Here is a 13,142-nt window from a genome sequence, read left to right on the forward strand (position 1 = left end):
AAGCTACTTCTTCTCAACATCTTCTCACCAGTTGCTCTACCATGGCCAGAGCAAAGGAAGTTCCAACATTCTCCACTGTTTGGTGACACAAAAAAAACTAATCTTCCCATGTTTCAAAAATTTGCAGAAAGCAATCATTTAGTTTCGTTAAATAGGCAAAAAGTATTTTCATCGGAGAACTCTCTTAAGTTTCAGTTGTTTCACGTTCCCAAACAATAGCTTTTCGGATCTAGAGACCTCGAATTTTTCAAAATTACTAGAAATATCCATTCGCGCTATTGCGTAGGGCTTGTCAAGAGGACCGACTTTGACTTCTACCACATATCCAAACTCTCATTCATTGAAGTGATTTTGAATGGTCTTTGAAACACTAAAAAAGTATTAAAATGTCCTTCGGACACGACACTTCCCTTTACACTAGGAAGGATTTGTTACCATACATATGTGGTAGTGATATGTGTGAACACACTTAGGACCGCCCGGGCATTTTCCCCCTAGTAGGAGGTTTTTTCCTCCGTGCATTGTGTATACACCTATCACTCTAGGGCTAACTTATCTTTCATTTATGCACTAAGCAATACACTATCTGTTGTGTGCCTTGAGCTTCTTCATATTCTCCAAGCTATCGTGTTTCCCTACAACCCAATTTCCAACATGCTTTACCACCCAAAAAGAACATACCAAGCTTTTGCCTAAATGGGATGACTCAAGTAAACCACCCAACCAATAAAGAGATGGTCACATTCTGTACTATACAACATGGATAATCATTTTCTATGTAAGATAGTCTCTTAGCAATGCTCCATTATCCTCCATTATCTGCAGTTAATCATCTTCCACAAATGGATGGACATATTCCAACAAAGCTTCCTAGAAAATTTCTTTGAACACTAACCAATAAGATTGTGTAGAGCTGTGTATTTCATAGGCATATGTATACACACACATCAATGAATGCTTATATACAACCAAAGAATACATGGAAGAATTTGCTCATATGCCAAATGGAATGGGCTAAATCAACCCTTCCCAAAATGCAACCCTTCATTAATACAACCAATTGGCCACATTCTGTCCTATACAGCACCACCTCGCTAAGCTATGTTGGTATCTTCTCCATTTACAAGATCCTCCTTTTAGGGTGCGTAGGTCTGCGCCGGTCGTCCTCCATGAGTAAGCGGATTGTTTCAGACAGTGCTCTGTAGTCGAAAGCAAGGGCTCTTCCAGCTCAGCTATAGACACTGAAGTTTTCAAATCCATTAACAATGTGACACACACTCCCAACAGGGCAGACCCTGCTGGTACTAATGCCAATGTCATTCGCACGGTAGACAAGCTGCATGGTGACCGTCCCAAAGCTTCTGGCTTGCAGCCTTGCTTGTCTGCAGCTGGAAAAGACAAGCAAACATAGAAATCATTACTACATGGAGGTGGTTGGCATCCACACAAGAAGCTCAGGGTAGCTCTATGTTGCAAGGTGCTCAATTTATTTCACAGAGATGCTTTACTTCAGAGAGCTGCTTTTCAATAATCGGCTTAATTAGAGGTTCTTACACATGCATGATCACCTTAGAACCAGATCATCACAAACTGCAGGTCGACTTAGGACGTGCCAAAAGGGGTAATTAGAAAGAGGGGTTAACAAGATAGACCACCCATTTGAACCTACTATGGCCCTCCCTAGTTTGAAAATTGTAGCATCTTTATAAATGACAGTGACCCTTGTTCCTCTACATTTAAGGACGTTTCATTCTCATGAGTCATGGAGTACATGGATCAGCAATGGGGCGCTCCCTATTACCCCCTGGAGGAGCCCCCTAACAGAGAGCCCATGCAGAGACAATTGATTAACTTTTTCACCAGCACCAGTTAAAATGCCTTGGTGGCACTTTAAGCCTATAGAAAGGAAGTTGGCTGACTTTCATTATCACCCAGTCGCACCCTAAAGAGGGGATACTATATCAAATTGTACAGCCTAGTTGTTCCAGACACCCAAGACCGCAAGGGTCCATACACGAGCAGCATGCAATACCACCATATATATCCCCTCTCCCCCCCCCCCCTTTCTCCTCACGAAAGGAAAAAAAAATTATCACCATGACTTCATGTTGTATCTGATCTCCACATTTAACTCCAAGTACCCCTCAGTAAGTAGTTTCATTTTCATTTTTATACCAAATACACATGACTTTATCGCCAGTCATATGCTTGTACCGCCTTTGGTCTCATAGATTATTTTGGACTTCTGGATATGTTAACAAAGACCTCTTCGATGAGGATCAAGGAATATCCAGACCAGAAATGCCTAAAATTGTACTTGATGGGGGGTACAGATACATAGAGATAGCGTCCTACAGGCACTCTCAGGAGAAGGGAGAGACGACTACCCACAATAGAATCCAATACAGAGCCAGGGGCTTGGGATAGGGAGACGTACTATCCACAGTTGACAGTGAGGGGCTTCAGAGGGGACATGGCTATGAGAGCTGAGGGAGACTATCTTGCTAATCTATGTACTTCATCCTACAGCTGCCGACATCTCAGGCTGGGCATAATATATACAGAAAATGTTTTTTGTGCAAATAGGAGGCATGGGCACAGGATTAGATTGATGACATCACGCGTCATTTTGTGAGCATTGAACAGATACAGCTTTTGTTCTTTCCATGATACATGGGCATTTTATATGTCTAATTCTTGTATCTGGTAGAAACTCAACATGACGAAATACATGAAACATTTCTTGTGACTATAGTCAATTGTCCGACCCCCCCTTCCCTCCTTTCTCTCCCTCCTCCCTCTTCAAGTTCCTCCTCTACAGCAATGTTTTCAGCCTTGAAATGGAGCAAAAGGCAGAGAACCACAATTCATTAGAATTGTAAAGTCACAAAACACAATAAATCATTGTCATTTGTTCACATTGAAAGACAAAGCGGGTACTATGATAAGGATAGATATGACCTCCCAAGGTTGTTACCAGAAAGAAAGAAATAGTATATAAATGTCTCTGAAAGGCAAACTTTGCGTAAGACCAGACATATCCAAAAACTGATTTGCAGAAAATCTATGAACTAGTTGACTATTTACTTTATCTTCTAAAAGAATCCTGAGCTGCATACTTACTGTTTAAAGCTTCAATCACATACAAAGCAGCACCACAGGCGAACTTATCCAGAAAACTGAGAGAAGCGTAAACAAAGGCACATCCACTGAGATCCAACCCCACAAGAATGCCTTCCATGCTCACAGCTGTCACCTGAGAGTAACGTAGCATTATTAGCAAAACATATTTACTAATAGCTCATTCAAAGACTGATAAGCCACCTTGGAAAATCCATATAAAAATAGTGAGGATAATTTTGCATTGGATTTGATCTCAGATTGTGATGCCAAATTCGAGGAAAAAACTCATTTTTTGCAATGAAAAACGTACTGTCATCAAAGCATTCGCCACTCCAATAATCACGGACAGTGGGAAAACAAAATTCCGTGTGCTGACGGTTAGCAGGTAAATCAAAGCTCCAGAAACCATCCAAAGGCTAGAGCCTAATGAGAAATAAAACTTTATCCGATTTCCGGTCCAGCCTCCAAGCTCCTGCAACCATCCATCCAGACATATCAACGCAAGGAATATAAAATTCCTGAACTAACTAAATCTTTTTATTAATGTTCAAAGTAGTTGTACCTGCAATCCTATTGACACAACGAAGCTGCTGACATACATTGTTGCCGGAACCTTGCCATGAGATATAAATGTCAACATATAATTTAGAGGAAAAACTATCCGACTCTATCATGGCCAGTATTTTCCATCTCACAAACTACTTAATACCTAAAACGACCCTAAGTCTAGATTCAGAACCCCTCAAACAATAAAGTGACCCTGAACCCTAAAGTTTCAGAGGCCTCAAACATTGATAAAAATTTGCATCAATAAGGATAGTGTATAAATAAATCTTACCACAGCTTTTGCAGAGTCTCTCATGTTAAGATCATCAATAAGGAAGAATGCCAAAAATGCCTACAAAAACCAGCTGAAACAATTAGCTCCTGCATTGAGTGGTTGACATCTACTGTGCTCAGAGTATAAGCTATTTTTGTATAATCAATTAACCTGCCAGAAGCTCAAGTGTCTGCTTATCTTAAGTTCGGACTGCATACATAATCCTACCAGAATTAAAAAAGGATTCTAGTTCCTTGAGACTTCACAAGCTTCTAATTGAGCTGCCATACACTATTCTACCTTTACGACTGCAACATGAAGTCCATACAAAAATGCCTCAAAACTATTGTGCAGCACAAAATCTGATGCCAAACACTGCAAACTAAATGAGCTCAGCCTTGCACACACTATGGTCACTGGAAATGAAAAACCTGCAACAGCAAGAAGCTATAACAAAGCTATCTGTGTAGCGCAAATCTGGTGCTAAACACTACAAACTTGATGGGCTTCATCAGCCTTGTGCACACAAAGGTCAGTGGGAGGAAAAAAAACACGCAATAGCAAGAAGCTCAACAAAGGTACCCTCAACAACCAAACGGTTATAGAACTCAAAAAGGTTATAGAACTAGCCTGTGACACATTTGTTGCAAGACGGGTAGCCACATAAACAAAAGCGACTTGATAGTATAGAACTTTTTTGAACCAATACACCCACGAAACCTTCTTACAATCCAATGGCCTTAACAAATGCTCCAGTCTGCGAAAACAAAGCGGTTTGAGAAGTAAAAATCTCTTCAATTTTTCTATGCCTCAAAGTTTCTACAATCCAAAGTGACAATTTGCTAACTTAAATCAGATACATGACCATACAGAATAAAAGTTGTGAAGTCTCTTCCTGTAACCAAAGAGAAATCGTTTTTTAGTGTTTGCCACATTGAAAGAACATCATTGCATGCCCTTGCAAAGAAAGTGGGAGGAGGGGAAAAAAGAGAGAGAGAGAGAGAGAGAGAGAGAGAGAGAGAGAGAGATGAAATGAAATGATATATTAACGTCTACAAAAGGCCAAAATGACCTATGAGACCAACTGATTACAATGATGAGTCTAGTACCAAGTCTGGGTACAAACAAAGAAAACTACAAACAAAGAATTGAGATAGGAGTGCTACCGACTCCTATGGGTGGCTGGTAGGCTGAGCAATGGTATCATGCCAAAAAGGTACAAAATGGGGATAAGTGTCACCATGGTATAATAAAGCAATAGCATGGAGTCTATCCTGGTCGACACTCTGGGTGTTGTGCTAGAATCCTGTGGATCCTCTTCCGCAATCTCCGCCGGTGCTGCGTGGCTCCCCTCCTCAGTCGCGGTCGTCTCGATCTCCCCAACTCTATAGCTCGGTCAATGAGAGTACCGCTGGTGTGTGTATGGGTGGGAACCGAGCTCTGTGATGGTGGTGTCCCCTCTGCTTCTGTGGTACTCAGACTAAAGAAATCTGAGATGCGTCTTTGGGACTGTCTCTGTCTTTGCCCTCTCGAGTCTCAATAGAGCGTCTCTATGTCTCTGTATCTCAAGTAGAAATAATCCGAGACACCTTTGATCCTGATATCTCATGACTCTATCTAACGAGTCAAAACCATCTCTGAATAAACAATGAAAGCGTCCCCGTATCTCATAGTAGACTGTGCAGTGACATATGTAGTGAAACTCTGTCTCTAGCTCTGCATGGCATAACTAACAAATCCTACTGTCTGCTGGTATGCCTCTGAATCTACCTGTCTCAATCCCAAGCTGGTGTGAAGATGTGCGAATCTGGCCTATGGCACATCGTAACCCATGAGATAGATGTGTGTCCATGTAGCTGGGCCGTGTGACAAATCCATCCATCGTGAGTTGGAGAAGATGCTCTCTATAGAAAGCCCTCTTCGTACCCAACTCCCGCGATGGCTCTATCCATGTCCTCTTGTTATCAAGCTGGATAAGATCCTGCCGAATGAGTCTAGCACTCTCCATCCGTGTAAGAGCCAAAGATGGTGCATCAAGAGAATACTGGAAAGGGGGCAGCCTGAAACCATGCCTCTGAAACCATGAGCTCATCTGTGCATACCAACATGATGTATCTCCCTGCAATGCCAGCTGTCTGGATGACTCAAGAGCAAGCCTAGCATACCTGTCCCTGGTGGTGTCCCATAAGCTGTGTACAAATGATACTGATCTGGTGAGTGCCTCAACCTGGGGCAGCCAGCTCCGCTCGTATGATGTCATGTGGAACTGAGGCCTTGGCTCTAATCAGCCTAGAAATCATAAGTATCAAGGGTCTCTCCATATTACTCCATCCAGCACTATCAACAGACGATCCCCAAACCTGAACCCCGTAATGTATAACTGGAGCGACCAAAGTGTCGAAGAGCCAGAGCTTTGTTCGAGGTTCCTGGAACTGAACCTGCAAACAAATCCTCTCCAAACCGCCTAGGGTTGCATAGGCACGAGTCAATCTAGTGTCTGCTGCCCCTTTCAGTGTGATCCTCGGTCCACTAAAGACCACCCCAAGATATGTGTATGCATCAGTGTACTCCATACTATCCTGCCCATATGTGAATGTAGGTGCTGATGAAACCGGCCCGTAGGGCGGTAGGCGTTGGCTTTCACCCGAAATTCTTTACTTTATACACACACACAGAGCACTTTGCAAAGAGAACTTGCGTCTGGAGTTAACACTTGAATACACACACGGCTCGGAAGCTAGAATGCTCCGAGCAGACGCCGACAACCTATAGGCCCCAAAATTGGCGCCCCTTTCGGTATTTCTTTATTCTTTAGGAGGGTAAATTACAAGGTAAGGTCCTGGGAATCCTTCACGTGTATCCACCTAGATACCATTTGATTTGGCCAAATTTCGGCAGCATAACAGCCCCAAAACTTGCGCGAAACCAATTCCCCTGTTGGAACTCGCTTGCACTGTCGTATACCCTCTGATTCCTGTCCAAAAACAGTAAATTCAGCATGCTGTATTTACTGGTTTTTGCCCTGTTTTCAGCCCCAAACAGTCCCCTAACTGTCCTTTGCCAGTGGGGCACGATTCCCCATGATCCTGGCGTCCGTACGGCTGAAAAACAGTGAATTTACAGCGCATACACAGCGCTGATTTTGCACCTGTACGGTGAGGTTATGACCCTCACCAGTGCCTGCTTTGGAGTAACAGCTAGCTACCCCTGTTCCTGCTCAAGGAGGCTCTTGCCTCAGCACAAAAGCATGAACCCACACAACTGTACATCAGTCAAATGAGTAGCCCTCTTGTGGGGCATCACATAACTGCACGTAGGGGGGAGAGAGAGCAGTGTGTAGTGTGCAGGGCATCACTCCTAGCACCACACTGTACATGAGAGGGAAAGAAAGCACTCCATAGCTCTTAACCTGTGACAAAAGCTGAAATGAAGCCTCTCCCAGCATAAAAATCAGCGCCTATTTTTCTGCAAGAGGAAAGTTCACCAAAATGTGACACTTGGCGCATTTTCAAGCATTTTCCCGTTTCGGGCTTGCCGCTTAAAAATATCCTGACCGGTTGCCCAGTTGACTTCGCGGCAGAGTTAGCAAGTGTTCCCCTAGTCATACCGGAGGTAATGACGCGAACACATTTCATGGCCCAAAATAGCAGTTCCCTAAATTTTAGGAGATGCTTCCGTTGGGCTCCCACTGGTCTTCTGACCATCTATCCTCATTGGGACCGCATCCAAAAGTGCATTGTGGCCCAACTGTCGCATACTTTTTGTTGGTAGTCCCACCTTGACTTTACGCCTTAATTGAGTTCACTTCCTAGTATCCACCAACTTGCTAAGTGCGACGGGGGGACCTATATGATTTTGCTCTGAGCCTAGACATCCTCTTACCATACGAATTCCAGTGCCGACCACTTCCCGTCTGCGGGTGAATCTACCGTTCACATTGGCCATACAATGTCCGACCGTTTGCTACTTCAAAAAGAGGGTCTCAAACAAATAAAATAAAACCCATTGGAAAGAAACCAACAACCAAGGTTAGCAGTTGCCACATCTCTGTGACATGGTTAATAACTGCCACGTCCTCGTGACATACCCCCCTCTTGAAATCGCAAACGTCCTCGATTGCATACCATAAATACACGCCACTGATGATCTTGTGCTATTAACACTCTTTTATCATCGCATGTATCCGCAAGAAAGGTCGTAACATACATAGATACAAATGACTTAATGAGGCCTTCATACTTTTGCCATTTCCATCTATGGCACTGAATTCATATGTACATTTGATGTACTAGCTCTATCATTATCCCTCCTTTGCACACGTTGGGTTGGGGCATAAGTAGGCTGTAACCCAAAGGCTTCAAGGTAAAGCTGCAATACATTTGGTGACTCTGACAGTTCATGCTCTTCCATCCACTTTGCATCCATAGGTGGATAGTTCTTGAACTTCACCAAATAACGTCTTGCAACTTGTCCTTTAACTTTTCTGTCCTTATGTGCCAAAACTTGCTCAGGTACCAGGATCTCATCAAGTTCCTCAACTTCTGGCTGATCCTCAACTGGCATATCTTCTGGCACATCACCCACGAAGGGTCTTAGAAGACTCACGTGAAACGCATTATGAATCTTCCACGCATCAGGCAGTTTCAGCCTGTAAGCCACATCGCTGATCTTGTCAAGCACTTGAAAAGGCCCATAGTATCGCATGCTGAGCTTAGGAAACAGCCGTTCCTTGCCCTTCATCTTCTTTAACCTTGCCTTTTCGAACCTTAAGAGAACCCAATCACCAGGTGATAGTAGCAATTCACGACGGTGACGATCAGCAGCCTTTTTCTGTTTTGCCTGAGTCTTCTCCAAGGCAACTTTAATCTTCTTATACATCTCATCCATGTTCTCAACATATCGATCTGCCTCAAAGATCTTGTCCTTTGTATGCAAAATGGGAGGAACCTTTTTGCCGCCTTCAACAATTTCAAAAGGTGCTTTGCCAGTAGACGAATGCACCGTATTATTGTACGCATACTCAAGCATAGGCAAATACTGTTCCCACTTGCCCTTATTATCTGACACATAGCATTTCAGCAGATCTAAGACAGTAGAATTGGCCTCTTCTGACTGTCTGTCAGTTTGTGGATGAAACGAAGACGAAAACTTGAGCGTAGTGCCCATGTTCTCAAACAATCCTCTCCAGAACAAACTGGTCATGCGAGGATCACGATCACTGATAATCGATTGTGGCATACCATGGTACTTAAACACATTGTACATGAACAAGCGTGCCATCTGATCAGATTTTATCTTCTTCCTGACAAGGATAAAATGGGCCTGCTTGCTGAACCTGCAGATAATGGTCCATATACCATCATTCCGTGTTGGCGTCCTTGGAAGATCAAAGATAAAGTCCATAGCAATGCTTTCCCATGGCTTATCCGGAATCGGCAGTGGTTGTAACAACCCTGGTGCCTTTTGCCTGTCAAACTTGACCTTTTGGCAAACTATGCATGCTCGCACAAAGGCATCCACATCTCTCCTCAAGGTAGGCCAATAGAAGAACGTCTCTACCGCTTTAACTGTTGCATCAATGCCACGATGCCCTGCATACGGTGGGACATGACTCTCTTCCATGACCTTATGTCGCAGTGGCCTAGTGACACAAAGTCTGCCATGCATCATCATAAAACCATCTCTGAGGAGGTAGTGCTCGTGATGTTGCCCCTCTTGTAACTGTTCAAAGATCCTTGCAAAATCTTCATCAGCAGTATACTGTTCCTTCATGTCATCCAACTCATGATGATAAGGAATTGACACAGCTGAAATTTGTGGCTTTCTTGATAACGCATCAGCCACAACATTCTTCTTGCCTTCCACATGCATAATCTGGAAGTGGAACATGGAAAGAATGTTTGCCCATCGCATATGCTTTTCAGATAACTTTGACTGTGTCAAGAAGTATCGCAAGGTCTGATGATCTGTTTGGACAACAAAATCAGCACCTAAGAGGTAGTGCTTTCAGCTAGAAAGCGCATGAATCACGGCCAAGAGCTCTTTCTCACAGACTTGCATAGTCCTCTCTGGCCCTTGCAAAATTCGGCTTTCATAGGCTACTACCCGTCCATCTTGCATTAGCACTGCTCCGATGCTACTGCCACACGCGACACACTGGACCATAAATGACTTCCCGAGATCTGGCAAAACAATAACTGGATCTGAAGTCAACTTTTCCTTTAAGAGACTAAAAGCTGAAATCTCTTTTTGGGTCTATCTGAAAGTGACCTCTTTCTTTTGCAATGCGTGAAGAGGCGATGCTATCTCTGCAAAATTTCTGATAAACCTTCTATAGTAGGAACACAATCCCAAGAAGCTTCTGACATCGTGCACAGTCTTCAAGTCTGGCCATGTCTTGATAGCTTCGACCTTTGCGGGATCCATTCTTACACCATCCTTTGAGACTATGTGGCCCAGAAAGTGGATCTCTTCGAGGAAGAATTCACTTTTCTTAGGATTGACAAGTAACCTGTGACTGCGCAGCTCTTCGAACACAATGGTCAAGTGACGCCTATGCTCCTCTTCATTCTTCGAATACACAATCATGTCATCGAAGAATGTTCCAACAAACTGTTGATGCGAGCGGAAAATCCGGTCCATCATTCTGTTGAACGTGGCAGGAGCATTTGTTAGCCCAAACGGCATCACTAGAAACTCATAAAGACCAAATGTCGTTCTAAACGCAGTCTTGTGCACATCCTCTGGGCTTATACGAATCTGATGGTACCCACTCTTCAGGTCTATCCTGCTGAAAATTGCAGCACCCTCTAAACGATCGAGAATATCATCAATGCGAGGAATAGGAAACCTATTCTTGATGGTATTCTTATTCAACGCACGGTAATCAATACACATGCGCCATGAGCCATCCTTCTTCTGCACTAGGAGCACTGGGGAGCAAAAGGGTGAAGAACTAGGCTGAATCAGCCCCTTCTCTAATAACTCCTCAACCTGGCCCATAATCTCTTTCTGCTGCGCCGCACTAACCCTGTAGGGAGGTCTATTTGGTGGGCTACACCCTGGCACCAAATCTATCCGATGGTCCTCAGGTCTCTCTGGCGGCAATTGCGACGGTAATGAATCAGAAAAACAGTCACTAAACTTTTGCAAAAATGCTGACCTTTCTTTATCTAACACAGATAAATTTGACTGACCCCTATCTGAGACATCACGTGCAAAAATCAAGTACACAGAAAGATGATTCTTTATTACAGAAGTGATAGCAGAAGCAGATACAATAGGGACTGACTCTCCTTTAAGCTTTACATCCAAGATGTGAGTTTTGCCCCTATGCTGTACAGTGATCTTTTTGTTGTAGGCATCCAAGACTCCATGCACTCGGAACATCCACGGGATCCCCAACAAGGCGTCACAACCTTCCAGCGGCATGATGTAAAACTCTTCAGTGTCCACATACGACTGAATATGCAGACACAGTTTTCCAATGATGGGAGTAACACACTCTGAGTGGCCAAGAAATGCCAACCTTGCCTCTGCTGTGTACCCCATCTCTTCAGCTTTGATGTCGAGCTTCATAGCTAACTCTGGTGAGATAAAGTTGGCTTTGGCACCTGGATCAAAGAAGATGAGTGCCGTCTGATCCCTAACTTTACCCCATGCCCTGCATAACTCACTGGCATCTGTGCTGAGCCTGTCACCCACCATGTCTGGCACTAAACCTGCCGTGGGTTTTGGCTTCTTGCCTTTCTGGTCTTCTTTATCCTCTGAGTGAGCTGGCCTTTTCCTTTGTGGACAATTTATAGAAATATGACCAGGCTGCTCGCATATAAAGCATTTGTTCTCAGCCATTAGGACCTTCTTTTCCTCGAGCGACTTGCGCACAAAAGGCTTCCTTTTCTGTTTCTTTGCCTGCGCTCCAGAAGTCCCAGCTGAATCCTTGTCTTTGGTGGCCTGTTCAGACCCCTGTGACGCATCAGGAGCCGTTTTCACAAAGGGCTTCTTCGCTGAATTTTTCTTTTGCTGCCCTCCTTTGTCACTGCTCGGAAATCCACTGTCCTCTCCTTTCAACAAGGCAAGACCAGTGTTCGCAACTTCCATAAGCTGAGTAAGGGTAGCCACTCTATTCTTTGTACAGTAATCGCGAAGCCTTTTAGGCAGCCCACAACAATACTTCTCTATCTGCTCTATCAATGGCACAAATCTGTAGGAGGTCACTGAGAGTAATGCTTTACAAAACCTCCTATTGTACTCCAGCAAGCTCTTGCACGAAGCTGCCGTAAGCTGGTGCCAATCTGTCAGGACATCGGCTTCAAATTCATTTGATAGCCAAGCAGATGCAAACATTTGCTTTAAGTAAACCCAAGTGGCGGGTGCCTGTCCTTGCATTAACAATGTCGTCCACCATGTAAGCGCATTGTCCTTTAAGAAAGTGGCAGCTTTCCTGACCTTCGAGGCCTCTGTAAAATTCCCTCCCGCATAAGCTGTATCAAACTGCTGGAGGAAAGTGAGTGCCTTTGTCTTATCCTCGAAACCATTGAAGGTACTGAACTTTACCGCTGCACCACCTTCTTTGTAAGCCTTCGGCTTCTCTAGTGCCCCCAAGTTGTCATACGGAATGGTCTGCAACATGGGCACTGTACTAGGCATGATCGGCACGTGTTGGCCATTCACATTTTGCATCAGAGGTGCGATATCTGGCTGCTGTCCAGAAAAACCAGCCATGCCAAAATGACCCTGTGGCACCCCAAACTGGCCCTGGTTGCCGTGGAAACCTTGCTGCATGCCGATAGTACCATACATGGGGTTTGGCATGATGCCTTGCATACCCCCGAACATTGTTCCTGGCATGTACGGCTGACTTCCAGACGCATAACCAGCCATACTTTGGAACACTGATCCACCCCCGAAATACCCAGGATGTACCGTGGGTGGTGGAAAAACTGAGTGCATAGCCTGGTATCGAGCTCCCTGTCCATTCAAGACAACATGCTGGCTCTGAAAGGGGGCGGGCTGAACTGGCATAACCTGTGGAATAGGCGTTCTAGCCACCTGTTCAAGCACGGGAGGAACGTGCTTTGGAGCCCCCGACTCCGCAACATGCGAGTGTTCCCTTTCCTCCTGCGCCTCATGAAGTACCTGGGCTTGAGCTTCAACAAGCTCCGTACGCGGCGTAGGTTGTCTATTTTGCTGTTGCACT

General features: G+C 44.4%; 1 protein-coding gene across 1 annotated transcript in view; it reads right to left on the bottom strand.

Annotated features, from left to right (window-relative positions):
- Positions 1-937: 937 nt before the first annotated feature.
- LOC147424332 (uncharacterized) overlaps positions 938-13,142 on the bottom strand; it is a 112,090-nt gene continuing 99,885 nt past the window's right edge. Inside the window, exons 7-12 of the mRNA XM_086500875.1 lie at positions 4,574-4,700; positions 3,962-4,021; positions 3,686-3,736; positions 3,434-3,595; positions 3,124-3,256; positions 938-1,388 (exon numbers count right to left, since the gene is read on the bottom strand). Of these exons, the coding sequence (XP_086357001.1) occupies positions 1,048-1,388; positions 3,124-3,256; positions 3,434-3,595; positions 3,686-3,736; positions 3,962-4,021; positions 4,574-4,700 (874 nt within the window). The 3' untranslated portion in view covers positions 938-1,047. The remainder of the gene's footprint in view (positions 1,389-3,123; positions 3,257-3,433; positions 3,596-3,685; positions 3,737-3,961; positions 4,022-4,573; positions 4,701-13,142) is intronic.

This window comes from Adiantum capillus-veneris, chromosome 25 (assembly GCF_014529385.1).
Source record: "Adiantum capillus-veneris isolate H3 chromosome 25, ASM1452938v2, whole genome shotgun sequence".
In the NCBI taxonomy this organism is placed as follows: domain Eukaryota; kingdom Viridiplantae; phylum Streptophyta; class Polypodiopsida; order Polypodiales; family Pteridaceae; genus Adiantum; species Adiantum capillus-veneris.